Source organism: Zalophus californianus, chromosome 12 (genome assembly GCF_009762305.2).
Source record: "Zalophus californianus isolate mZalCal1 chromosome 12, mZalCal1.pri.v2, whole genome shotgun sequence".
NCBI classification, from domain to species: Eukaryota; Metazoa; Chordata; class Mammalia; order Carnivora; family Otariidae; genus Zalophus; species Zalophus californianus.
Genome location: NC_045606.1, coordinates 21,310,618 through 21,338,256, shown reverse-complemented (window position 1 = coordinate 21,338,256; position 27,639 = coordinate 21,310,618). Strand labels below are relative to the sequence as shown.

The 27,639-nt window shown below is 39.5% G+C and overlaps 1 protein-coding gene across 6 annotated transcripts in view; it reads left to right on the top strand.

The window, feature by feature from the left end:
* LOC113911138 (gamma-secretase activating protein) overlaps positions 1–27,639 on the top strand; it is a 91,598-nt gene that overhangs the window by 26,633 nt on the left and 37,326 nt on the right. For 3 of the 6 annotated variants that reach the window (XR_003516372.2, XM_027573286.2, XM_027573285.2), the window contains exons 6-16: positions 1,728–1,816; positions 5,521–5,590; positions 6,668–6,717; positions 9,720–9,824; positions 10,600–10,659; positions 11,602–11,645; positions 12,689–12,774; positions 20,609–20,686; positions 22,397–22,474; positions 26,561–26,653; positions 26,777–26,994. Coding sequence is in view for 5 of the 6 variants with exons in the window: in XM_027573286.2 (XP_027429087.1) it covers positions 1,728–1,816; positions 5,521–5,590; positions 6,668–6,717; positions 9,720–9,824; positions 10,600–10,659; positions 11,602–11,645; positions 12,689–12,774; positions 20,609–20,686; positions 22,397–22,474; positions 26,561–26,653; positions 26,777–26,994 (971 nt within the window). In the remaining variant the exon portion in view is untranslated. Of the gene's footprint in view, positions 1–1,727; positions 1,817–5,520; positions 5,591–6,667; positions 6,718–9,182; positions 9,234–9,719; positions 9,825–10,599; positions 10,660–11,601; positions 11,646–12,688; positions 12,775–20,608; positions 20,687–22,396; positions 22,475–26,560; positions 26,654–26,776; positions 26,995–27,639 lie in introns of those variants that run through there. The other 3 variants (XM_027573288.2, XM_027573287.2, XM_027573289.2) reach the window with 3 other exon arrangements.

Genomic DNA, 27,639 nt, shown 5'->3' with positions numbered 1-27,639 from the left:
TGTTTTTTTTTTCCCCCAACTTGGGATGTATAAACTTTTAGGTCAAGACATCAAATAGTCAAACGTCAGCTTGTACTACTTAATATAGTAACTGTAATTATTAATTTATTTATACACTTAATGTAAAATAATATAAAAGGAAAATCCTTTTTTTCTCATTCTCACATTTCACGAAGTATTTCTGTTTTTCTTCTCAAGTATCTTTGACACCAATGTCTTTTTTTTTTTAAGATTTTATTTATTAGAGAGAGAGAGAGAACAAGCATGTGTGAGTGGGGAGAGGAGGGAGAGGGAGGGAGAAAGAATCTCGGGCAGACTCCCCACTGAGCATGGAGCCCGATGCGGGGCCCAGTCTCACGACCCTGAGACCATGACCTGACCTGAGATCAAGAGTCGGATGCTCAGCCCACCGAGTCACCCAGGCACTCTGACACCGATGTCTTTCTTATTCTTAGAGACTTTTTGTTTTGTTTTGTTTTTGGTTATCAAGCAGATTCCCAAAGCTCCTCACCTTTACCTCTGCCCCAGTTATTAGAAGTATAGCCCTTTTGAATTGGCATGTGATCCTGTCACTTTGATCTTTATCCTAAGTTCCAAGTACCCTTGACCAAACAATATTTGATTTTCATTTGTTCTGTCCTTGTATATTTGGGATCCCACATCGTAACTCACTGTCTTGCTTTTTCAGTAATCTTTAAAAGGCACGTTTACAGAGATTTCCAATGCTTGCGATTGTAAGACCACATCATTTGCCTTTATTTGCTGTCAGGTTAGTTTCTTAGATAGTGAAAATTGGCACTGACTCAATTCCAGGCTGCTATGCAACCTTGAAATTGTACATTATTATTCAAAATAAAGTCATTGAGAAAGCACCTGAGAGTATTAGTCTTCGTAAGAACTCTAAGGCAACTCTGAATGTGAGGTTTCATCTTGGGGTAGGGGAGCTCTTGGTCTAAATCTGGATATCTGTGGTGACCCCGTGCTAGCCTGTATCCAAGGACTTCCTCTTCACCGCTGTCTTTTATGACATTCGCTGTAATGTGACACTGAGGAACTAAGTGGGTCTTAATCAACGCAGCTCCACCACCATCGCAGAAGGAAGCCAGGCCTCTGTCCTCCTCAGAGGTGCTGTCATGGTGATGTACCAGAAATATCTTTATATTTTCACCCACCGATGATATTGGTCCTTGTGCTGCAGAATTGGGAGTGATTGTGAATTGGGTTGTGTTTGCTTAGCCTTAGAAGCCCGGAGGGACTGTGAGGCTGTGCTAAGTGGCTGAGGAATGGGCAGGCACTTGGTCCTGACTCCATGTATATTGATTTCTCCTTCATGAGGTTTTCTTCGTCTGTTGTGGGTTTTAAGAACTGTCAAAGTAAATTTTAAGAAAATTACTTTTCCTGGGGCACCTGGGTGGCTCAGTCATTAAGCGTCTGCCTTCAGCTCAGGTCATGATCTCAGGATCCTGGGATCGAGCCCCACATCGGGCTCCCTGCTCGGCGGGAAGCCTGCTTCTCCCTCTCCCACTCCCCCAGCTTGTGTTCCCTCTCTTGATGTGTCTCTCTCCATCAAATAAATAAATAAATAAAATAAAATAAAAATTACTTTTCCTGTTGGAAGACCTAATACAATAGGTAACGTATTTACATTTTCAAAATTCAAACTTAGGGGGAGAAGATAACAAAAGACATTCTGATCTTTGTTACTAAAAGCCTCCTTTCCTTTGTAGGATCAAAGTGTTTAACTTTGTTGGTTGAAATCCACCCTGTTAACAATGTGAAGGTTCTAAAAGCCGTGGATAGCTATATTTGGGTGCAGGTAAGCACTGAGCACATTATCATTCATCTCACTAATCAAAAGGCGTGAAACCTGGAGGCAATGGTGCTTACAAAGTGTTTTCACAGCCATTATCACATTTAATCCTCAAAGCAGTCTGGTAGATGGGTATGGCTGGAATTATCCACTCAGCCTTTGCAAACATGGAAATCAAAACTCAACCTAGCTCCTCTGTCTCTGTTATATCATGGTTTGTCTGATAGTCATGTAATGTTTTTACGTGATAAAATACTGACTCTCAACACACATTTAAGGTAAGTTTAAAAAATGGTTTATTTAATGTACTCCTATAGTTGACAGAGTAAGTAGAAATAAATGGCTTAATCCCTGACTTTATCAACTCCATGAAAGGATACAGAGGCACCGTGTGTACGGTGTGGGTGGACCAGATATAGTCCATCTTCATTACTTGTACACTCTGAACTTGTGAATTGTACTCCTCACCAAAATCTATTTGTAACACCAAAGTCAATACTCAACAGTGCTTTTATAGTCATCTGCAGACATGGGCGCAGTGGTGAAAAATTTGTCACCCAACTGAGGCTGAGCAAGGTGACACTGCCTTCTTGGTTCACCTCTCACACTGTGAACGGATGTCATTTTCACGATCTCTTTAGTGCCATGATTTTCACATTTGGGGGCTTTTCTTTGGTGATTTCACTATTTCAAACGTTCCCCACGCAGAGCGCTCAAGTGCCGTCTAGGGTCCCTGAGCACAAGAAGGCTGTGCTGTGGTTTATAAAGAAAATACGTGGGTTAGATAAACTGCATTCAGGCATGAGATTATGGTGCTGTTGACCATGAGTTCAATGCTAAGGGATCGACAGTGTATATTAAATAAGATGTCTTTTGTTTGTTTCTTTAAAGATTTTATTTATTTATTTGACAGAGAGGGACACAGCGAGAGAGGGAACACAAGCAGGGGGGCTGGGGGAGGGAGAAGCAGGCTTCCCGTTGAACAGGGAACCTGACGTGGGACTCGATCCCAGGACCCTGGGCTCATGACCTGAGCCGAAGGCAGACACTTAACGACTGAGCCACCCAGGTACCCCAAGATGTCTTTAAATAGGAACACACATGAAACAAAGTTATGTACTAACTGGTTGATACAGATCCTTGCATTTCCATTCAGTATTCCGGGCGTGGTGTCTGTGGCCATCTGTAGACTGTGCAGTGCTGGAGCATGACTTCCTTGTGTAACCTGAACTATCTGCTTCTCCTCCCTGGCACGCAGGGCTCCTAGGCCGCATTCCCCCTCCCCCGGGAAGCTGCTGTGTTTACACTGTCATCAGTACTGGGGTGACTTTGGGACAGACCATACTTCCCTTTTCTGGCCTGTTCTTTTGGCTTCCTTAGCATCTCCATCCAGGGCTGTGTCTGGCAATGGAGAAGTTATTGAAGGATTGGGGCAGCTAAAGGGAATTAGAGCACAGGAAGGGCAAGAGTTTTTATAAATACAGGGTTGCACAGCATAGCGAGTGTATTAACAATTACTGAATTGTGTATTTTAAAACAGTTAAAAAGGTGATTTTTCTGTTATGCAAATTTTATATCATTTTTAAAAGATTTAATAGTACAGGACGCATGACTGTTTCCATAGGCCAAAGGGAAGTCCCCGCCCATGTGAAGTAAAACCTGTCCTTGTCTTGTGGGCACATTTCTGTTCCTAGCCCTGCTCCCTGCTCCTCGTGCCTTTCCCTCTGGGGAGAGAAAAAATCTCACAAACCTCCTTCCAGGGCAAAGCCCCACCTCCCTTTCCCCCACCCTCTCCCTTTTGCAGAAGTGCCATTCACTGTCCACTGAGTTTGGTCTTGCCCTGCAATCTGTCTCCCTTTTCTTACCAAAACATTCATGGCGATCTCCAGTAGTACGTTTCCCCAAGTCTGTATATGCAGCCTCGACCGCCTTCACAGAGGAACTTCAGCAGGACAGTAGTGGGTGGGGTTTGGATCCCAATCTGGTCCCTTTCGAGAATTGCCTACCAGCATGACCTGCATCTTCCGAATAGTTCCAGATATCCACCTATAGTGCATATCTTCCAACTATGAATATTAATCATCAGAGTCTACCTCCATATTTGTGAAGATAAATATTCCCCTACTATGATGTAATCTATATAGATTTCTGCTGATGCTGCCAAATCAAAACAAAACAAAACCTTGCATATTTTTTGCTTTTGTAGAGCTGTGTCTGAAGCCTCTCTTTCTATAATCTTACTTCCAGGCTCTGCTCTAGGGCTGCCTCATCATAGAAAGGAAAACCACCACTACCTAAATGGAACTTTTAAAATCATGTTCTTACTCATTGCCACACAGAGACCAGGCAAAGGTTTAGAATGTCAGCACCTTCCTCCAGGTCACAGTCCTAAGCAAGCATGCTTTGGTACCTCTGGAGTCCCAAGGGAGCTTGAATCGTCTTTTGTAGGAATTTCTTCTTATTATGAGGCACTGAGCATTTGCTCTTCCATTATCCATATGGTGTCACTCAGCTTTGCTTCTCCTTGACCCCAGTACACACAGTTTCCTGTTTGATGTACACAGTTTCACAAATCAGGACAGAATAAGTTCTACATTATTTTCATAACCGAATTCTGCATTGTTACCTATTTTATAATTTTGAAGTTTTTGCTGTGAACAGATGGTGTATAGTTAATGTTTTATTTTTTGATTCTAAAAAGGAAGCTTGACAACAGACAATTTTTGAAAAATTTACCAGTTCTATTTCCATTTTGTCAGTATGAAAAGTTAGGACACCAGGTAATATATTTTGTCAAAATTTTTCCTACTCTTTAGAGAGGCTGCTGACTATAAAGTAGGGACATAAAAGGGTTATGTTCTTTTGTCATGCTTTGAAGTTTGGAGGGAAAAACCAAAATTCACTGGTGGATCCTATCTAGTAAGCTGTCTTTCACGTTACAAAATGAAACTGCTGAATTATAGTTACCCTTTTGATGATGAAAGAATTAAGTCACTGGAGTCATCCCATGGCCCCTTTTCCCTCATTATCACAGCTCATAGCATCAGGCCTGTGTTTCTGGCTGGCTGCTTTGTCCTGTGGGCTGACACATATGGGAGAGCGCAGAGAAGGAGGAGTGGGGTGGATCAAGCCTTTTCTTCCCGGTGGCAGTCGTACTATTATTTGAGGCTTATAAATCCCCCACCGCATGCCACACTGTGACTCACTGTTCTTTCTTGGAAAGTCCCGCGTTACGTTATGCTTTGTCTCTTCGATGTGGGACTTTGGAAGCTGTAGTAGAGCATATGTTTACTTGGTTGTCAAATTAAATACGAGGTTTAGTTGCACAACAGGTGTATTGATCACTTTTTTGGTGCATGTGGAAAAGAACTTTTATACAGCTGTTGTTTATATTGTTTCTGATTGGCTTCAGAATCACATATTCTAAAATAGAAAGCACCATCTCTAGAAATAGCTTCTACTTTAGCCTTACTGTGGAAATGAATTATGTTGGACCTGCCATCAATTTCCCCCTGGGAAACTGAACCCCTGAAAGTGTTTCTTTTTCCTCTTTGCTTCTGTCTGTAATGTGTGTATAGGTGATTTGCCTAAACTATTCTATGGTTCCCGGTATCTTCTGTGGTATGTGGTAGTACAGTGATCAGAAACTTTTGCAATATTTGTGTAAGCAAGGTAGTTGCTTATGATTTTGATTAATTTCCTTTTTACAGTTTCTCTACCCCCATGTGGAAAGTCACCCTCTTGCAGAGAACCATCTGTTACTGATTTCAGAAGAGAAATGTAAGTGTATCTTTTAGGTGGTATATATGAACTTCATAAAGGGTACATCTCTTAGTGAAGTATGGAACTTGACTGAATCTTCTAGATGTCCACTCACCAGTGCTAAAGGTCCAACTGACCTTTGATGTCCATTTAAGGTCTAGCACTCCTGTGGAAGGGCTTTTCATTCTGCCCCGACTTGTTCCCTTAGGCCCTGCTCTGTGTCCCCATCCTGGGAATGATGGGCTCCTACATACATGGATTTCCACTTTTGTCACACAATAGAGTGTAGGACAGTTGTGGAGGTCATTTTTGCCTTCTTCAGTTCATCCTTCTTTAAGGTGTCTGTCACCTCAGATCAAAACAGGGAAAGGTATTAGAAGCCAGAAGAACTTGATGGTAGAATTTGAAGACACATACTTGGTCAAATTCAGGTACAGACAAATCAGAATGAGGCATCCCTTAATGAAGTTTACACTTTCGGGTGGGAAGGGTGGCAGAGAAAGCTCAGAATCCATTGGCAGATCTTATCTAGGAAGCCGTCTTTCATGTTACAAAATGGGACTGCTTTGCTGATTTATAATGGGAAGGACAGGCCTGAAAGGGTTAGGTTTGTGTTCAGTGTCTATGCTCATGACCAGTTATCTGTCTCACATTTTGGCAACTAGAACTGGCAGAAGGTTAAGTATGGCCAAATCTAGATTGCTTACTGAGAGAATGGGACCATACAAGAAGTACTTGGAGATAAACTCTGCCCAGTGAACCCCTGTTAGCTCCAAATAAGACTGATGGTGCAGGGAAGGCCAACATTTGAGAGAACCCAGGGGAGTAGAACGGCTAAATGCTTCATGTGTTGTCGATATTGAAGGGCAAGGTAAATGCTGGATTAGCAGTAGACTGTGGAGGGAGTCTGGAGAAAGGTGGGTTTTGTTTTGCACTTAGATCATGAAACTGCTGTGTGTGATAATACTGTCTTTCCAACCAATTGATTAATCTGTATTGCTTTTATAAATAAAGATTCACCACTGTTAGGTGTAAAAAAGTGCTCATGATTTTCGTAAAGGTTAAGCTGTCTTTCTATTGTCTCTCTTTTTAAAGATATTGAGAAAATTCATATCCAGGTCATCCAAGAAGATGGAAATAGAGTGGTAAATATTTGAAATCTCTTTTGCTTCGGAGTTTTTTCCCCCACAGAGTGACATTTCGAGACTGTTAAGGATAGTTATGTTATAGACACAGACCACTTTCTTTATTTGATGTCTTACAAATTATAGGCTTGCTGTTGTAACATGTGAAATAATACGTATGAAGGAGTTAATTATCTCCTTTATCTTGACCTCACTCTCCAGTCTCAGTCTCATGAGATAACTCATGACAGCCTTGTGGAACTCTTTCCACACCTTCACCTTGCTCATACTCAGGTACACATGGTAAGGTGCACATGCGCAGATTCAGTCATTTTTACCAAAATAGAATCATAATATGATTATCAATTGGCCATTTTTGTTTTTGCTTTTTACTTAATATATCAGGGCTATCCCTATAGGTTTTTAAATAGAGATGGAACTTTCTTCCCTAATTTTTAGACGTACATAGAATAAATGGGATCCTATGGGGATTCATATAGTTCAGTTTTTTTCTTTTCTTTTTATTGCCTATATTCCACTTCTCCTTGCCTTTTCACCTCTAATCTTTGTCTATAACCTATTATGTCTCCTTTCATGCACTTCTCTGAACCTATGTATTTCCCATCCCCACCCCTGACACACCCAGGGGTTTATTATTCACTCCTTCCTCTTTCAACTTTGTGGCATTACCTGCAAGTCAACCAGAAGCGGTCAATTCATTCTTTTCAGAGGTACATAATAGTCCGTGGTCTGGATGTACACAATTTCAATCATTCTCCCATGGGTGGACACTCACTTGATTGCCACTTTTTTTTTTCATCTTTTTTGTGTTACAAATCATTTCAATTTTTTTTAAATAGCTTTACATTTTTGGTACACATATTTCTTTAGGCTAAATCCTCAGGGATGGATAATTGGGTTGACGGGTATAGCATTTAATATGTTTCAACAGATTTTGCTAGCTTGGTTTCCAAAAAACCTTGTAACAATTCACAGTTGTACAAGCAATGTGTGAGAACACCCTTTCCCTCTATCCATACCAGTCATAGATCCATTTGCTGTTTTAAAAAAAAATCCAACTTGATGAGTGTTAAGTTGATAACATTATTATTTTAGTTGGTATTTCTGTTAATATCACTGGCCGTGTGAATTTGTTTTTCTGAAAATTGCTTAGTTATATCCTTGTCTATTTTTCTGTTGGGTTGCCTTTTTCTTGACAGTTGGTGTAAGAGCATAATATATTACTGATATTAACAATTATTTCCTTTACTATTTAAATAGTTGGCATCAAAATAATCATTCTCTGAAGATTTTAATTTTAAAGTTAAGTGAGGAACATAGAAATGGAAAATGCATTTATTAATTATGTATCTCTGACTGAAAGCCTCAAATCAAGATGCCTGGCTGGAAAATGACTAGAAAGTGTGTGGCTGGAGCTCTGGGCCACCAGTGGCATGGTGGCTGGGCACAGATGTCGGGGTATGGACAGGGCCAGGGGTCGGAAAAGAGTCGGACTAGAGAGGAAGAATGAAGGCAGAATCCCAAAGCCAGCAATGCGAATTTAGAGGAGAGAGTCACATAAACATTTCAGGGTCAGTGAAATAAACAAGACCAGGAATGGGTATAGACAGAGGACTGGCTGGTTACAAGAGGGGCTGGGAGTCATGGAGATACCGCAGAGTGAGGCCAGAGGGCACCTGTCAGCGGCCAACACAGAGTAGCCTCAGCACACCGTCAGCCTTGCCTGCCCTTCTCTGAAGTATCGCTGTCCCCCTCCCCCTCCCCCGCCTCCTTCTTCTTTTTTTTTTTTTTAAGATTTATTTATTTATTTGAAAGAGCACACACATGCGAGGGAGGAGCAGAGGGAGAGGGAGAGAAATCCTCAAGCAGACTCCCCACTGAACACAGAGCAGGGGTGGGAGTTGATCCCAGGACCCTGAGATCATGACCTGAGCTGAAACCAAGAGTCGGATACCTATGGAGCCCCCCAAGCACCCCCACTACCCTTATTCTTAAGGGCTTAGATGATAGCTTCTTAAGGCAGTGTGCGGTTCCATGCATTCATAACAACATCCTGTGGTAGGTAGGCAGTGTTATAATTATCCCCATGTTTACAGAGAATACAACAAGCAAGGCTCACAGAGGTGAGGGAACTCTAGAGAGGGAAAAAATTGAGATGTGAATCTGTGTTGCCACACTCTGATGATCAGGTTTTTGTCAGTATATACCCTTATCTGAGAGTCCCCAAATCTGTTCTAATTTAACAAATTTCAGAAAAATGGAAACAAGATGTGTTGCCCAAAGTTTAGAATCTTATTGAGAACAAAAGTTGAGAATATAAAGATGTTGTAGGAGAGTGCATACTCATCGGGGTAGACTTATAGCATTAGTTAAGTATGCCAGAGTACCATAGGAATACAGAGGTGGGGAGCCGTGCCTTGAGAGGAGGTGAGGGAGGGCTTCATACAGGAGGAAATGCCTAAGTTGGGTCTTGAAGGATGGGCAGTATCACCATACTCACTGTGGAAGACATAAAGGTAAGAAGCATGACCAAAGACACATGAATAGGTTATGGCAGATCTGGGGGGCAGTGCTCCCCTACCCCCAGGCCTGAGTTTTTTCCTTGGCATCACAGCTGCTGTCTTTGGTGGTGAAGCCCTTTTGTCTGCAGATACCTGAGTGGGTTATGTATAAAATGGGAAGCTTTGAATCTTCTGTTGGCCCTGGTGTTGATTTGTGGTAGGTGTGGCCTTGCCTTCAACAGCCCCATCCTGTCTGGCTAATTAGGGACAAGAATAATATAGTTCTTTATAGAGTGTTTGGAAAGAGCAAGTAATTAAATAATGCCTTAAATCTTTTCTGGAAAGACTTTCCATGTGTATGTGTTAGGGGTAAGGGAATGCTAAAAATAAACTGTGGAAATATTTATATTTATTATGAAGATAGAATAGGCAAAATAATAAATCCAGAAATATTCTCCTTTAAAATGGTTGCTTATCTCTAAAATCTCTTTGCCTCTTTAGGTACTTAAAGACTCTGGCCATCTCCCAAGAGAGAGAGTAGCTGAGGATTTTGTTTGGGCTCAATGGGATATGTCAGAGCAGAGATTGTACTACATTGACCTGAAGGTAAAAACTAGTCCACTGGCCTGCTTTTTACTGGTACAACTTAATTGTGACATTACCATTATTATAATTTATTAATCACTGCATTTTCATTGATGGGGACAATCAATGGAAGTTTATTAAAAATATGAAATATTTTCATTACTGTTTGCCTCGTGGTTGCTTCCTTTTCTCTCTTTCTTTTTTACTAATGTTTTTGTTGATCTTTTATTTTTATTGTTTTTTAAAGATTTTATTTGGGGCACCTGGGTGGCTCAGTCGGTTAACCGTCTGCCTTTGGCTCAGGTCATGATCCCAGGGTCCTGGGATGGAGCCTGCTTCTCCCTCTGCCTGCCACTCCCCCTGCTTGTGCTCACCTGCTCTCTCTGTCAAATAAATAAAATCTTTTTTAAAAAATATTTTATTTATTTATTTAGAGAGAGAGCATGTGCGTGCATGCACATCAGTGAGGGAGGGGCAGAGGGAGAGAGAGAATCTCTAGCAGACTCTGCACTGAGCACAGAGCCCGACTCTGGGCTTGATCCCAAGACCCCGAGATCATGACCTGAACTGAAACCGAGAGTCGGACGCTCAACTGACTGAGCCACACAGGCTCCCCTGTTGATCTTTTTTTAGAGATTTTATTTTTTTTTAAGTCATCTCTATACCCAACGTGAGTTTCAAACTCACAACCCCAAGATCAAGAGTTGCACACTCTAGCACCTGAGCCAGTCTGGTGCCCCTTTGTTGATTTTTTTTCTTTTTTGTAATTTGTCATTTATTCTGTTTTTTCTTTTAGAAATCAAGGAGTGTCTTAAAATGCATCCAGTTTTCTGCTGACGAGAAGTTTAACTTAATGGTAAGTCCGGAGAATGGGCTATAGGAAATTTTATAACACGTGGCCTCCTCTTAAGAGAGCTGTTACCAGAAACAGCATTTTAGCATTCTCGTGTTCGTCACTTGCATGAGCAAGTAACATAGTTCTTGTCACCTCAAGGCTTCAACTGTATAACAAATACAATTAACATAGGTGATTCGAAGAGCACACAGGAAATTTCTGCTAACTGAATGCCTCTCATTAAAGACACAAGCATATGAGTGAGGATTTGCAGAAGGTAATAGGTATGGTCTATGTAGATAGCTTTAAGTGGTTACAAATCATTTGAGCCCAAAAGACTTGTGAGGATGGTGGATTTGAGTGTAGGGTAAAACATCAATGAGAGTGTATAGTTTAATTAGTAAAAATCTAGCATCACTCCTGGCAAAGCCATTTGGAATGCTAGTCTTCTAGTGAGGAATCCTAAATATCTTTACCTGTGATGAAGAGAAAGTTATTCTTCACTAGGATTAGTATTGGTGTCTAATATAGATTGATATCATACCATTACAAGAATTTCATTTATTCCTCCTGCCCCCCCCTTTTTTTTTAAACTCACTCATTCTCCTAAAGACATCCAGTCCTTCCCTCTGTGCATGGTCATCTGTATCTTGTAAAAAGTCTACCCCTACTGATTGGCGTATCATATCATTTATGATATTCAAATCTGAGGCAGTTTGTCAGGTATTAGCCCTTTAAGAAATAAATACACACCAAGCCTGTGATTGTGTGTAAACTCTAGAATATTCCCAATGGACTTTCTGTGCTCTGGATCTGGGGGATAACGTCTGAAGAAAATGATGGTTAAAAGGGCTCTTCATCAATAGGCAAGCACAGCATTGTCAGACTTGCTCTGGGTTTCAGAACTATCATCGCTAAATTAATGTCATTTTTTTGGTTTGTTTTCTCATGATTTTTTGACAGTTTGAAGCACCCTTGGATATAACATTAAGTGACTCAGGATTTAAGTAAGTTACTCATTGATTACTGCTAATTTATAAAGACACTCGTGGGCGGAATGATTGTATTTGTACCTAATTTATGGTATGCAGATATAAGGACAATTTGATATTCTGTGTTTGTGTGTGTGTGACTTTTGATATTTCTGTCCTCCATAGGCAATATAAACAACTTTATCAAGCACGAACACAGGGTTTTTCATGTAAAGTCAATCGTACTGATTTTCATAGCCATTTATTCCTATAGGGTGTTTCAGTTTATTTTGATCCGTGGAAGTGCTCTTCTCCCTGTGATTCAATAAAAGGGTTTTATGAATCGGAGCTACATTTAGAATCAAACATCAAACCCCTTCTCTTGTTGCCACCAAAGAGAAGGGGTTTGCAGTCAATCCACGTGTGGCTCAGCTGTGTCTGTTGCATTACTATTTGTTTTCCTTTTTACACCTTTACAAAGGTGAGCTTTTCTTCCCCCAGACTATTTTACCTAGAGTAAAAACATGAACATTTTTGAAAAATAGACACAAGCCCACTAGTGCACAGAAGAAATGAAAGTCTTCTTGAATTAGAATAATGATAATCCTAAACTGTTCTATGTTTCACTAGCTTTATTTCATCACATATGAACACTCAGTTCTTGCTTTGAAACTGTATATGCAGCACTTTAGATAAAAAGTTTTATTACTTTCAACTTCTGTTTTTATTTTTTTTCCTTTATTGCCAGGGCCATGCCAATTATGTATTTTTTTATTAGTTTTATAGAACTTTTAAACAAAAAAATAAAACAACTACTTAAATTTCTCAGGGACAAGTCTCTACTTTTTTTTTTTTTGACAAGTCTCTACTTCTGTGGGTATGTTATAGTGGTTACTATCCTTTATAAAGGAACTTTATTTTTTATTTTAAAAAATTCTTCTTATTAAAGTGTAGTTGACATACAGTATTATATTAGTTTCAAGTGTATGACACAGTCGATTATGCAATGCTCACTGCATTAAGTGAAAGAGGGAACTAATTTTTAAATGCATTCAGTTTCTTATCCTTTATGTCCTTAGACTTGTAAACTTTGGATGTGATGATCTTCAAGACCAAGAGAACTTATCCAAACACCTGACCCTGTGCGTTTTTACCAACCATACAGGTAGAACCAGGATTGTATTTATCAACTTATTCAACTATGCTTGAGTTCTATAAAAAATTTAGTCATTTCTTTAGCCATATGGATCCTTAAAGTATAATAGAACCACAATCTTACTTAAGTGATCAGATGGATATTTATATACCAAATTATCTTCTCCACTGCAATTTTATATATTCTCTGTTTGTATGAAAGAAGCCACAGTCAGCAGGGCTATTGTTCTAATAGTTATTTGTATTTTTTAATAGAGGGTCAGGTAGATTCATGTGTAATTGATCTACATTTTCATCTGCTCCATCTTTTAACAAATGGCGTCCAATTATGGGGATGCTTTTTGTGTCAGGCTTACTGATATATTTGGTTCTAAACCTATGTACCTAGCTTCTCTAAGAACAATTCTATAACTTACTGAGCTAACAATCAAAGCTTGACATAAAGGTATTAGTGTACGTAATTGTCTACACAGTCAACTCTAATAACTAAATCCAATAGCCTTTTTAAATACCCTAGCTTGAGTGGGCAGTTACCACTGAGTTAAGTAGCACTTGGAGTAAAACTGTATTCCTTTAAATCCAAATTATGTGGTATTCACTAAGCCAATGTTTATGGAGACTTACTGTGTGCTATGTATTGGAGATAACAATGATGAGCAAAATGGACCTAATTTTTATTAGTACAGAGGTTATTGTTTGGAGTTTAGACATTAAATAAGTGCACACATAGTACTTCAATAGAATCTTGATAAATTGTAGGAATTAGGAAGTTATGAGAGTATATAATGGAGGCTTAATGGTAGATGCTAGTATCTTCAGATAAGTTCTAGTTCAGCTAGTCTATCCCTTTGGTCTTACCCTCCGGGACATTGTGTCCCAGTCTGTCTTAGTCCTGAAAATTGCCCCCCTTGCTATCTCACTCCATAATCCATCCCATTTTTTCCAGTTTCTCTCAGGCATTAAGTCCCTCCATAAACCAGTTTTGGGAGTTCAGGGGAGGAAATGATATTTCACTTGAGACTTGTAGGGTATTTATGAACTAAGAACAGTGTGACTGAAGTAGAGTGAGCAAGCCGGAGAAGACCATGGGTGAGAGCTGAAGAGTAGGCTTGAGTCAGGTAATGTAGGGCCTTGCAGACCATGAAAGATTTTATATTTTATTCTCAGAGTTCTGAGGTCATTAAAGGTTTTTTTTTTTAAAATTTTTAGAATGTTCAAGCATTACAGAAAAGTTCAAGAACAGAATGAACATTCATGTACCTTTTACTTAATTGTGTCATTTACAATATTTGCTTGCTCATTCTCCCCATGCATAGGTACCACATTCTTCCTTTTGATTAAACCCTTCAAAAGTAAATTGCAGACATCCTCACACTTTACCACTAAATAATTCAGCATGTATCTCCTTAGGTCAAGGACACTCTTTTACATAACCTCAGTTCCATTATCACTGAAAGAAATTAATCACACTAATAATAATTATTTCATATTCAAATTTCCATAATGATTTCAAAAAAAGTCCTATCTGTGTATATTCTCTATGTGTATGTATATGCATATGTGTTACATATGTGTGTATGTATACAAATGAATAAATGTATGCATGTGTACAACTTTTAAAGTCAGGATGCCATCAGGACTTATGTATTATTTTCGGTTATTATGTCTTTGTCATCTGTTTTAATATAGATCACTTCCCTCCCTCTATCCTCTACCCCCTTTGTTTTTCTTTCACAACATTGATATTTTGTTACCTTGTGGAATGTCCTACATTCTGGATTTGTCTAATTGTTTCCTTGTGGAAGTGTTTAACTTCTTCCTCTATCCTCCACATTCTCTGAAAATTGGTAGTTAGACTGAAAGACACCATTACACATAGGTTAAAAATTTTTCATAAGAACACTTCGTGGGGTGATATTGTGAAATTTACTTGCATCAGATCAGGAGACACATAATGTCAGGATGTTCTACTATTTGCAATGCCAAGTTTGGTCATTCAGTTACATGGTAACCACTGTCAATCTCCCTTAAAAAGGTACATTTTAATCTTTGCATGAGTAATCTGTGAAGTATTACTTTGGCATGGTATGAATGCCCCATTCCCCAACAACTTTTCACATGGCACTCCTTGATGCTCCTTCACTGAAGCGTTTTAAGCAGGCGGTGATGTGATTAGATGTGTATTTTTGAAAGATCGCTGGCTGCCATGTGAAGAATGGATTGGAGGAGGCAAGAGAAAAAGTGGGGAGATGAGCAGTTAGGGTGAGGTTGTAGTCCTACATTTGGGTGGAGGATGGCTTGAACCTGGGTGGGGGTCAGAAATGGTAACTAGATGGGTTTGAGATGCATTTAGAGATAGAACTGAGAAGCCTTGCTGTCAGTTAGCTGGCAAGGAATGGTTCTCAGGTTTCTGGCATAAGAGAATGGGTGAATAGTGGTGCCATTTACTGAGGTGTAGTGGTTTAGGTGGGGCTTTGAAAGGGAGACGGTGAGGGTTGTTTTGGACGTGTCAACTGAGAGATCTGGGACTTAGAAGAGAGGTCAGAACAGGGCAGGAATAAGTATGGAGGTTTTTAAGACTGTAGTGGGCATTTGAAGCCATGGGAGGAATATAGGGTTAAAAAGGAAGAAACTTAGGAATAGGATCTGAGCAGCAAAATATATAAAGGTTGGGTGGCATATCCAAAGAAAAAGAAAAAAAGAATGGAGAGAAAAGGGGGAAACCAAGTGTTTTACTATAGCAGCCAAAGGCAGAGGGGGTTTCACAAAGGGGAAGGTGGCCAACTGTTAATAGGTAGTGAGAGGTGGAGTCTACCGGGTCTGGCAGCCTGAAGGTCAACGGGAGTACTTTGTGTTGCGTGACCGAGGAGAAATGGTGGTGGTGCCGGTGAAATAGCACGTGGGAGGTGTAGCCATGAGAGAGGCAGCAGCTAGAAGGGGTAGTAGGATTCAGGGAATATTATTTTTGAAGATGGTAGAGACTCCAGTATGCTTGAACACTTACAAGGCAAGAGAAAAGACGACTACCCAGCAGATAGGAAGAACTGCCCGAGCGCATTTGCTGCGCAAGTGGGAAGGTAATGGGGCCCAGAGCTTGCGTGGAGGGGCCAGGGTAGGTTCTTCCTACTTCACTTTAAATCTGTTGACTATAAACTATCATTTTAGGCTTTCACTCTTTGAAGCTTTTATTCCTTTTCATTTTATCACCATAGGAGTTTCTCATGAACGGTAGCAGCTAAAACTTATAAACAGGCGATCTATGACATCAAATGTTAGGTTTATCTGCCCGAGACGTGGAAGAGTCTGTTCTTTCCTTTCTCAGCAATGTCTAGGAAAGTCGAAAATGAGTCTTTTGCTGTTCACAATCAGCTCTGAACTCGAAATAAGCCGGTTCCAAATAGGATGTGTCCCTATTTAGGATGCAGCAAGCCAGAGAAGCAACCTTTTGGTTTTTAACCAATAAGCTGTCAGCTCACGTATTTCCCAAATTGCTTTTTAAAAATGATTTTTCACCTTTGTGGTTAAACAAACGAAAACCTGAAGTAGGAATGGAGAAGGGAGCAAATAGTCTAATCCCTGTATGGCTCCCTCTACACCAGAGAGCTTCATTTCCCATGGGCATGGAGACCAGAGAACATGGTTCATGAAAAAGATGCTGACAGACTCGGGGTCTTAAACAAATGCAATGTTGCATCAGTGATGATGCTATCACAATATTTGATGTTCATTTGTCCCATATTGGTCATTGGGAGCTACTTGGTCCTTTCAGCGTTACTTGTTATTCTTGAAAGCATCTTTGTCCTGAATTTTCCTGCCCTAAGAAATGAAATCCCCGGGATGCCTGGGTGGCTCAGTCCGTTAAGCATCTGCCTTTGGCTTGGGTCATGATCCCAAGGTCCTGGGATCGAGCCCTGCGTCAGGCTCCTTGCTCGGTGGGGAGTCTGCTCTTCTCCCTCTGCCTGCCACTCCCCCTGCTTGTGCGCGCGCTCTCTCTCTCTAATAAATAAATAAAATCTTAGAAAGAAAGAGAGAGAGAGAGAGAGAGAGAGAGAGAGAAAAGAAAGAAGAAAGAAAGAAAAAGAAAGAAAAGAAAGAAAGAAAGAAAGAAAGAAAGAAAGAAAGAAAGAAAGAAAGAAAGAAGAAAGAAAGGAAAGAAAGAAAGAAAGAAAGAAAGAAAGAAAGAAAGAAAGAAAGAAAGAAAGAAAGAAAGAAAGAAAGAAAAGAAAGAAAGAAAGAGAGAAAGAAAGAAAAAGAAAGAAAAGAAATGAAATCCCCTACCTTCCAAGGCACGAGAGGTTAAAATCTGGATGAGGGGGTTGCTCATGAGAGGCGGAGGTGGGCAAAAGCTTCCATATTAAGATTGAGTTCGTGTAGACTTTTAAAAATGGTTTCTAGCAGGAGGGTAAATCAGAGACTTCCTAAAGCAGTGAAGGGAAGGAAATATTCTTATTCCTGTCCCATCTAACAGTCAACCGTGCAGCTGCGCTTAAGTCAGTGGCTGTCATTCTTTCTGTGCACCATCCACTGGGAGGTGGTAAGGGGTGAAAAGTGTACATTCTCTTTCCTGTTCATATAATTGTAAGAGTTGCCCTCTACAAGTTCCCAGAATTAGTCCTGTGTTTTAGCATTTTATAGAGCCTTTTACAATGAGATAATTTCCCTTGGAAAACTTCATCTATAATAGCTTTCATTGTCCAAATAGTTTCCCAAAGGCTAGCCAACTTTGAGATTTTATCTTCGTCATTGATGAATATTTATTAAACATCTCTTTCTGGATACACCATTAAGAGCATGCTTTGTTTTTTCAAACTGCAACTTCCCCCAACTTGTAAATAGTAGCAAAATCATTCTGGAATAATAATAATCACAGCTAACCTTTACAGCCAGATATAACTTCTTCCTCAGAGCTTTATACATATTATCTCATTTAATTCTTATGTAAGAACTATATGAAGTGGGTTCTATATTTTCTTTTTTTTTTTTAAGGATTTTATTTATTTATTTGAGAGAATGAGAGAGAGAGAGAGAGCACATGAGAGGGGGTAGGGTCAGAGGGAGAAGCAGACTCCCTGCTGAACAGGGAGCCCGACGTGGGACTCGATCCCGGGACTCCAGGATCATGACCTGAGCCGAAGGCAGTCACTTAACCAACTGAGCCACCCAGGCACCCGGTTCTATATTTTCTTTATTTACAGATGAGGAAACTGAGGTTTAGAGAATTTTATTAATTTGCCCCAGTCACATTATATTTATTTTTTCAGTTTATTTTCTTATTTAAGTAATCTCTACACCAACATGAGGCTCACACCCATGACCCTGAGATCAAGAGTCTCACATTCCACCAACTGAACCAGCCAGGCACCCTGCCCCAGGCACATTTAAAAAATATTGATGCCCGGGTGCCTGGGTGGCTTGGTCAGTTGAGCATCTAACTCTTGATTTCAGCTCAGGTCATGATCTCAGGGTCATGAGATAGAGCCCCATGTCAGGCTCTGCCCTGGGCATGGAGCCTGCTTGGGATTCTCTGTTCTTTTGCTCCGCCCACAGAGCCCTCTCTCCCTTAAAACAAAACAAAACAAAACAAAACTGATGCCTGGCCTCAGTCTTACCTTCAGAGATTCTGGTTAAGTTGATCTAATGGGAAGCTTGAGAATCTGTGAGTCCCAGGTGAGTTTAATGTACTCTCAAGGTATGAGAACCAGTGCTCCATTGGGTTGTCCATTATGGTAGCCACTAGCTACATGTGGCCATTTAAGTTAATTAAAGTTAAATAAAAAAGAGTTCCTCAGTCACAGTAGCTACATTCTAAGTGCTCCATAGTCACGTGTAGCTAGTGGCTACCAATTTGGACAACACATATATAAAACATTTCCATTATCAAAGAAAACTCTATGATGGGACAAGCTTTACAGAGTCTATGCACATCACATGTCATCTTGCTATGTCTTTATCTCCCCCACCCCCCTTTGGGCTTGGGAAAGGGAATTAAGCTACAACCGAATTTGGAAATATTTGCTTATGAGATCTAAAGATGGCTCTTGGTGTATGTAATTAGGTACATTTATTCTACACCTCACTTTAACTTTCTTCAAAACAAAAATGATGACCTCCATTCTCTAAAGGGTGATGTGTGGAGGAATTTGCTAGAATGGGGAATATAATCTTCTTTATATTGTTGACATTTCATATTCATGCCTCATGATAGATGCCTACAAGAAGAATTTGAGTTGACAGGTATGAATATATTTAATCCTCTACAAAACTGTATTTCAGAGAGGTTGTACTAGCTTCCTCCTCTATTATTTGAGAATGTTCTTCCTACTGCTCCCTTAACAGAATTGATTATCATTTTAAAAACTTTGCTAATTGGAAAGGAAAAATACGGTGCCTTTAAAAAATTTTTATTTTGTTATTACCAGAGCGGCTAAAGTTTTAACTATGCTTGCTAAATAGTTCTTTCTCCTTGTGATCGTAGAACGTAAAAGAACAGGATGAACCAGTAGTTTTTTGCTGGTAGTATGTTTACTTTATGAAAGTAGTCCAAGTGGTACATGGAACTTTTTTAACTGTTATAATTACTATTTTTGTTTATGCTTTAGTATAGTGTTACTTTGATTCTTAGTGAGTCTGCTATAATTTTAAAGAGAAGTTATTATTGTGTACTCAATAACCATAACAGTAATTTTACATCTAACAGAATTGTTACTATTTTTACCTGATAAAATTTTTCTTTTTTTTGTTATTTTCCATCTAAGATACTGCAATAAAATGTACTTCTAACAATATGGTGCAGTTTTAAATGTTAGTAAAAATGGTCACAAATGATAAACATTATAACAGAATGCTCATTAATGTCCTTAAATAGCCTTCTTAGAGAAAAATTGGCTTTTTTTTTTTTTACCACCATGATTCTTTGATAAATGACCTAGTGAAGTATAACAGTGGAAATATTGCTATTCACTGAAGTAGAGTAATGATTGAATTCACGCAGCTAGTTAATTTTAGCTCTGGGACTAGAACTCAGCTTTCTAGACCCTGGTCAAATTCCTTTCCACCCTGGAAATCTCCTGTTTCAGGTAATCATATAAATGTTAACACTAGAAGTATCGGTTTCGGCATAATGCCCTCCATGGTAGGTCTTTGATGAGCTTATCTAGTCTACATATCTAGCAACAGCTGCTAGAGATGATGGACATATTCCACATTGGACTATTCCTCATATTCTAGAGGAGGTGGAGGCTGAGAGTGTTCTGGAGTGATGGGGTAAGTGAAGGTGGTCAGGGCTCATCTGGAAAGACCACTTTGTGCCAGGAGCTCTCTCCTTTGCACTTGGGCCAAGGTTCTCAGTGACCCAAATATGGGTGGGTATGGGCCAACACACACTTGCTCTTATTGCCTCAGTTTGCCTTCCAATTCCAGATAAAAAAGAAGACCGGAAACTGTCTGTAAAGAGGAGACATTTTGGCAAACCGGGGTCTGTAACTATTAGTAATGGCCAGAAGGCAAGCTAAATAAGAGAGCAGGGCAATATGTGTATATTAGGAGAATCTCCTTTGTAAACTCCTCTAGACTCCCATGATTTCATATGCAAGAGTGTATTTCTATTCATTTTCCTATCCTTCAGTAGCTTACCACAGTTTATTACTTATGTGTGTGCTGAGTAATTGTTGAGTTGAAATTTCTTAGCAGCTTGTTAATAAACCATCTCTAGAATTTGGGAATAATCTATGAGGTAAGTTGAGGCAGAACATCTAAAGCAAGAGAAGTAAGGTTAAGTGGCTTAGGAAACTTTATTTGTCTATGATTCTTTTCAGCTCTACTAAATAATACCTTCTTACTTCTAGGAACTTTGTGTGTATGTTACAGTCCGAAGTTTGACTCTTGGGAAAAAATCACATATTCAGTGTTTTACTTTCATAAAGGTACATGTCATTTATTCTTAATTTTTTATTTTTACGTAATCACTTTTTCCAAATAGTAGCAAGTTACATAAATTTTAAAGTCCTACTACCTGGTAATAAATTTTATCAGTACATTCTATACCTGTATGCCTGTGTAATACATGTTCCCTAAAGAAATTCACTAATGATGAATACAGTTAACCCTTGAACCACATGGAATTAAACTGCACAGATCCACTTACATGCAGGGTTTTTAAAAAAAATACAGTATAGTACTGTGAATATATTTTCTCTTCCTTATAATTTTTCTTAATTACATTTTTCTTTTTCTTTCTTTTAATAACATTGTTCTTTACTGTGAGAATACAGTGCATAATACGTACAACATATAAACTATGTGTTAGTTGACTGTTTATGTTATCAGAAAGGCTTCTGGTCAGCAGTAGTTGTTAACTTTTGTTAACAGTAGTGGTTAACTTTTGACTCCCCCAAAAACTTACATGTAGATTTTTGACTGCTCAGGGGTTTGCACCCCTAAACTCCCTGTCGTTCAAGGGTCAACTGTATTGAGTTAACTAATATTTTTATATTATTTTCCTGACCTATATTTTTTTCTAGGCCTGCAGGTAGACCAATCCTTATAGACATATTTATCCAAAGTGTGTTTGTTTGCTTTTTTATTATTAATAGCTGGAAAACATCGATATATTTAACTTACAAGGTTACATAGAGTTTTAGTTAAAAGCACCATCAGTTCAGATCTCAACAGGTCCTAGACCTAAAATACCTTTATTTCGATTCCCACATCTGCAGCCCGGGAAACTGATTTGTCGGCAATCAGCCTGCAGGGAGAAGTGCCCAAGCTTTTCTAGTTCTGTTGTTGGCCAGTGTGCCCTTTAATAGTTTTAGTCTGAACTCTGCTAAGGTGCATTTATTTTGCTTGTTTAGTTCCTTAAAATTAGTATTTATGTAGTACATACTGTGGGTAGAATTAATTTTTTTAATTAAAAAAAAAAAGCTATGCCAGACCACACCAGAGTTTATTTTGCAGGAGTGCCTAGCATTATCTTCAGTAGTTAGAAATCTATGTAAAAAAGGTTTAACAGCTCAATAATGAAGAAACTAAAAGCCATTTCAGAAGTAGACATGCTTTAATAGCATAAGTTGGATTTTTCTTTTGTGGAAAGTTTTCATACATTTTTCCAATGATTCATATATTGGTTCAAACCATAAGTAAAAGTTTAATGAAAGTTTTATTAAGGGTTACTAATTCTGATGAAGAGTTAGAAAAGCGGAGAGTGAAACCCAGTACACTGAGTTTAGCTGATAGTCTACTGCCCTTCTGAATGACTGAGAGAAGTCCCGGGAGCTCTTAAGGACGACAAGAACATGAGGTAAACCATGAGGGCCGGTGAGCCACCTGGTCTCCTCCATCTCTTGGATCTTGTAGACTCTTTCAGATCCTTCTGTCCCAGCACAACCCATCTTATCAGGTCTAATATTATACAAGCCCAGAACAACGATTGGATCCTGATTGCACTGTAATCCACCTTCTGTGCGGGCCTTTGGAGAATGATAGAGAACCATGAAATCTAGAAGTCAGAGACCCTTGCTAGGTCAGTCTCACAGCTCCTAAAGGTTAAGAGTATTACATAGAGTATGGCCTTGGGTGGAATTCCGGCTCTTTGTTTCTTACCATTCTTTCCTGGGCTTCCTGTTCTCTCTCCACAGGGCACAGCAAGACCTTCACTGCTGCTCTTGGGAGTGTTGACTCACATGTGACTAAGGGCCTTACTTTTCTCAACCTTGGTGAGTGAGAGAGAAATGCATCTCTCTGCTCTGACCTGCCTTTCGAGTACATGTGATACTCAGCCTTTTATATCTCCATTTTCTGATCTGTGCACCCCATTTTCTCCTGCCTCTGTAGGACTTGGATTGTGATGACAACCACTAACCTTTTTGAAGCCTGAGAGGGGAAGATTTTCTCTGGAAACCTTAGCACCCCTAACTTCTCTGTTGTTCAAGGGTCAAACGTATTAAGTTAGTTAAAATTTTTATAATATATTTTTTCCTGACCTGTATCTTTTTCTAGGCCTATAGACCAATCCTAATGAACATATTTGTGTCGCCCATTCAGATCAGCCTTTTGGGGAGGGGATGCACCTCCCTTTTTAGAGAAGCTAGGCTGTGAGCTTCCCTAAGTTTTTAGTAGTAATCCTAAAAAGCCATTTGTTAGTTTAAAGATGATGACAGGGGCGCCTGGGTGGCTCAGTTGGTTAGGCATCTGCCTTCAGCTCAGGTCATGATCTTAGGGTCCTGGGATCGAGCCCTGTGTCCTTCTTCCCTCCCCCACCCTGCCCCCACTTGTTCTCTCTCTCTCTCTCTGTCTTTCAAATAAATAAATAAATAAATAAATCTTAAAAAAAAAATGATGCCAGTGAATGGGATGTACCCTAAAAGCCTATGAGAAATAATACATCATGTTGTCCCTTGATTCTAGAGAGGACGAAGTTCTTTGAGAAATTGCCCATCCCCTGTTGCTAATTGCTAAGAGCTTCCAAGTCCTATAAATGATTTAGGGATCAGCTTGAATGTGTTGATTTCCATTGAGTAAATATAGTAAGGGAACTTGAGTGTTAGGTTTGAACATATTAATGGAGTCTATAATGAAGAAAATCGAGGAAGGGTTTATTGTACCAACCTACCAAAAGCTGCTTTTCCATATCAGTTGGGATGAGGGGCACAAACAGGTTAGCACAAGACTAAGTAACAGAACTATTACTTGCCTACCTATGGGACATGGCACAATATTCAAAAAAGAAAAACTTCAGGTTTTGAGCACATGATTCTTTAATATGTTTTCCTATTCCTGTTCCCCAGTCTGTCTACTATCACGACAAAGGTTTAGGAAGGTGTGATATGAGGGATCTGGGCAAAATGAGAACGAAAATGATAAAGTTCAGGGCGCCTGGTGGCTCAGATGGTTAAGTGTCTGCCTTCGGCTCAGGTCACGATCCCAGGGTCCTGGGATCGAGTCCCACATCGGGCTCCCTGCTCAGCAGGGAGCCTGCTTCTCCCTCTGCTTCTCTCTCTCATGAATAAATAAATAAAATCTTTAAAAAAAAGAAAATGATAAAGTTCATAAAAAAGATTTTTCTTTTGAACAATACTATAGATGAGGTGAGATAGCGAATGCTGAGTGGGCCAGTATGTGGTAAATGTTAACATGAGCTTTGAACCTGTGGGAAATTGCCTCAGAGAGGCCTGATTCTACCGCTTCCTGTGGTAAGAGAGATAAATATAAGGTTTCCTGGGTCTGAGACTTGATTCTTATCAGAGAATGCTACATCAACATCACATCTCAAGAGTGATGTGGGAAACTTTCCACTAAAAAAAACTTAGCATTTTGTGAGGTCAAAGGTAGCCTTCCTTTTTTTCCCCCTGAGAATGACTCTAGAAAAGAGCAGGCATGATTTAATCTATGTTCTTCAGACTTGGGAGTCGGCAAAAATCCTAGAGCTTTGTAAAATAGGCTCTTACATAAGTTATGTTTCCTTCCTATATGCATTTTATCTTTTTGGCACAAAATTATACCCAAGATTAAAACTAGGTAATTTTTTATGACAATAGTATTGCTTTTTGAGTGATGTCTTTTTTTCCTATTAATTGCATGCAATTGTCCTAAATTGTCACCCTGTTAAAAGGGACATAGTGATTAAAATATTAAAGAAGAGAGTTTTGGAGAGGTTTTCCATGAACCCAAATACCTCTTTATAAGAAAGATATGTTTGTTAATAAAAACCTACCATTTAAAAAATAAATACTATATGCTAAGTATGTTATTTCGGTTATCTTGATCCTTACAACAATTCTGCTTGGTGATGTTATCCTCATTATACAGATAATGAAACTGAGGCTCAGAAAGGTGTGTGCCCAGGCTCCTTTTGGTGTCTCTTATCAGAAGCACTGTGTTAGTTTCTTATTGCTGCTATAACAAATTATCACAGATTTAGGGCTTAAAACAACATAAACTTTGTCTTTTGGTTCTGGAGGTCAGAATTCTGAAATGAATTTTGAGGGGCTAAAGTCAAGGTGTGGGTAGAAATGGTTCCTTCTGGATATTCTGGGGAGGAATTCATCCTTGGCCTCCTCCGGCATCTCGAGGCTAGCATTTCTTGGTTTATGACCACATCACTCGCATCTCTTTCATCCTTGCATGATCTTCTCCTCTGTAGTCCACTCTCCCTCTTCCTCCCTTCTGTAAATATATTTATGGTTACATTGGGTCCACTTGAATACTCCAGGATACTTTCCGCATCCCAAGATCCTTGATCCCATCTGCAAGGTGCCTTTTATCACTTCAGGTAACATATTACAAGCTCTGGGACTAGCACATGAACATCTTTGAGGGTCGTCATTTGGCCTACCACAGGTACTGTTGACATTTTTGATGAGACAGTACTTTTTGAGTGAGAGTGTCCTGCACATTGAGGGTTTTAACAACCTTCACCAAATGGCAGGAGGACTCCCCCTTCCACTCCAATGACTGTGACAACTCAAAACACCCTCATATATTTCCAAATGCCTCTTCTCCCAGGGATGTAGTTACCACCCTAGTTAACTGGTTAAATGCTAGGGCTAAGAATTTATTTAGGTCGTTTGATGCCTAAACCCTTTCCACCATACCCTATTAGATCATTATTTGTGTTTTTTTACTTAAGTGTTGCCATAATAAGAATATTATTGCAGCCATTTGTGCTACTTTTTTTTTAAGATTTTATTTATTTATTCAACAGAGAGAGAGAGAGAGAGAGACATAGCGAGAGAAGGAACACAAGCAGGGGGAGTGGGAGAGAAGCAGGCTTCCCGCTGAGCAGGGAGCCCAATGTGGGGCTCGATCCCAGGACCCTGAGATCATGATCCGAGCCGAAGGCAGACAGTTAACTGACGGAGCCACCCAGGCACCCTGTGCTACTCACTTCAACATCACTTAATCCCCGGTGACCAAGAGGACACTTTCTTAAGTCAACTGCTTTGAGTTTTACATCCTCTTTATTTTCCTTTCCAGTCCACTGAATGCCTTCTTTGCAAATGATTAGCATGTATTTCTTTGCCTCTTAGGAAAAAAGAGTCCAGCTGGCTCACTATAATCTAAATGTGTCATCTGTCTGAAATTCACTGCTATTGTGTGAAAAATTATTGGCAAGGGCTACTTCCACCTTCCCATTCTCCAGAAACCTATTTTTACATCTTGTCTCAATCTGTGTACAAGTGTTTTTGGTACAAAATTATCAAATGCAGGGGCTGTGAAGGTGCGAATTCTTGGCAGCTCACTATGCAAGGAAATATATTAGTACTTCGTCAAGTGTGAGATTGCCTACAGAGATTGTTTTGATGAATATCAATTTAAGGGTTCTCTAAACAAAATGACAATGATGATAGTGATGATGACGACGAGTGGGCAAACATAGGAAACAAAATTTTAGAGCTTCCCCCAACTGGCAGAAACGAGGAGGGAAATTCCCATTATAAGCTATTCCCAGACTATCAGATAAAGGAATAATTCATATTGCTTGGTATTTTTTTTCTAATTTACTTTCAGAGGTCATTTAAGTTCATATAAAGCCACAGTTCACTTAGACTCAAAATTACAGATATCAATTAAGATAACCATGACTAAATGTATGAAGAAAACTAGCCACAGATAGACATAAATGAGACCTAGCTAGTAAGATGAAATGTACTGACATCAGACAGTTTAGTATCACGTTGATCAAAACTTTTATGATTTAAGAGGTTCAAAGACAAATAGGGATACTGTGAAGTTCTGGGCTTTCTCTTTGCCTTGTGCAGCTCTTGCCACATGCAGATAAATTTTATCTTCCTCGTCTACAGATTATTACGTGGCTGTTTACTTACCTGGTCATTTCTTTCATCTACTTAACATCCAACATCCGGACCTGATCTGCCACAGTTTGTTTCTGACAGGTATGGCTGTGGTCTTTCCCTCATGAACATGGCCCATTTGGATTTGTCTTGGCAATGGTTATATTTGGGTGAGGGTGAGAAGGGTTTCTTTTATTTGCTGATCTCCTCTTTTTTTTTGGCCAGGAAACAATGAAGTGGTTGATATGCTACCTCATAGTCCTTTACAGTCACTCTCAGGGTCCCTGGTACTGGATTGGTGTTCTGGAAAGCTCTCCAGGGCGGTCCTCAACCAGTCATACTTACTACAGTTCCTATGGAACACGCGGCTAGACTATGAGAAGATGGGTGCATTGCACTGTGTGCTCTCCTGGGGCCGAGACCACCCGTTCCTGGAAGCCAAGGTGGTGATGTAGCTTCAGTTTAAAAACTGGCAAATAGACAACACCAGCTCTATACATTTGTGGTTGAAATGAACCGATGCCATTTTTGTTTGGTAATAATTAATTGAAGTGTATGGTCTCCGTCCTGATTTGAACATACTCTGTCTTTGTGCTTCTTTTTTATGGACACCAACCAGACCTCAGACTGTGAGCATGTCTGTTCTTTTGACTACAGTCTTTTCCATACTGTGCATACACGTTAGCTGTATCAGTAACATTCCAAGGAAGTGCTCAGTAAATAGTACATAGTTTCTCAAATACCTACTTTTTCTCCTGGTCTGTATTTGGTGTATAGCATCAAAAGAACTAAAATCTGGTGGCATATATTTATTACATTTTAATGAAGATAGTTTATATTTATATTGCACGATTTAATTTATGAAGCACTTTCACATGTTTTGTCATTTAATTTTACAGCTGTCCTGTGAAGTTGGAGAAACCCCCCTAATTAGACTTGATTGGGACCAATGGGTGGTGGGGTAATTGAAGAAAAGATATCTTAAACATTTTATTTTAGCCTAAAACAACCAAAAAAAGGTACATTTATTCACCTATCTTTTGATGTAGATTAAGACTCTTTCTTTGTATATTAGCGGGTTGGAGGTC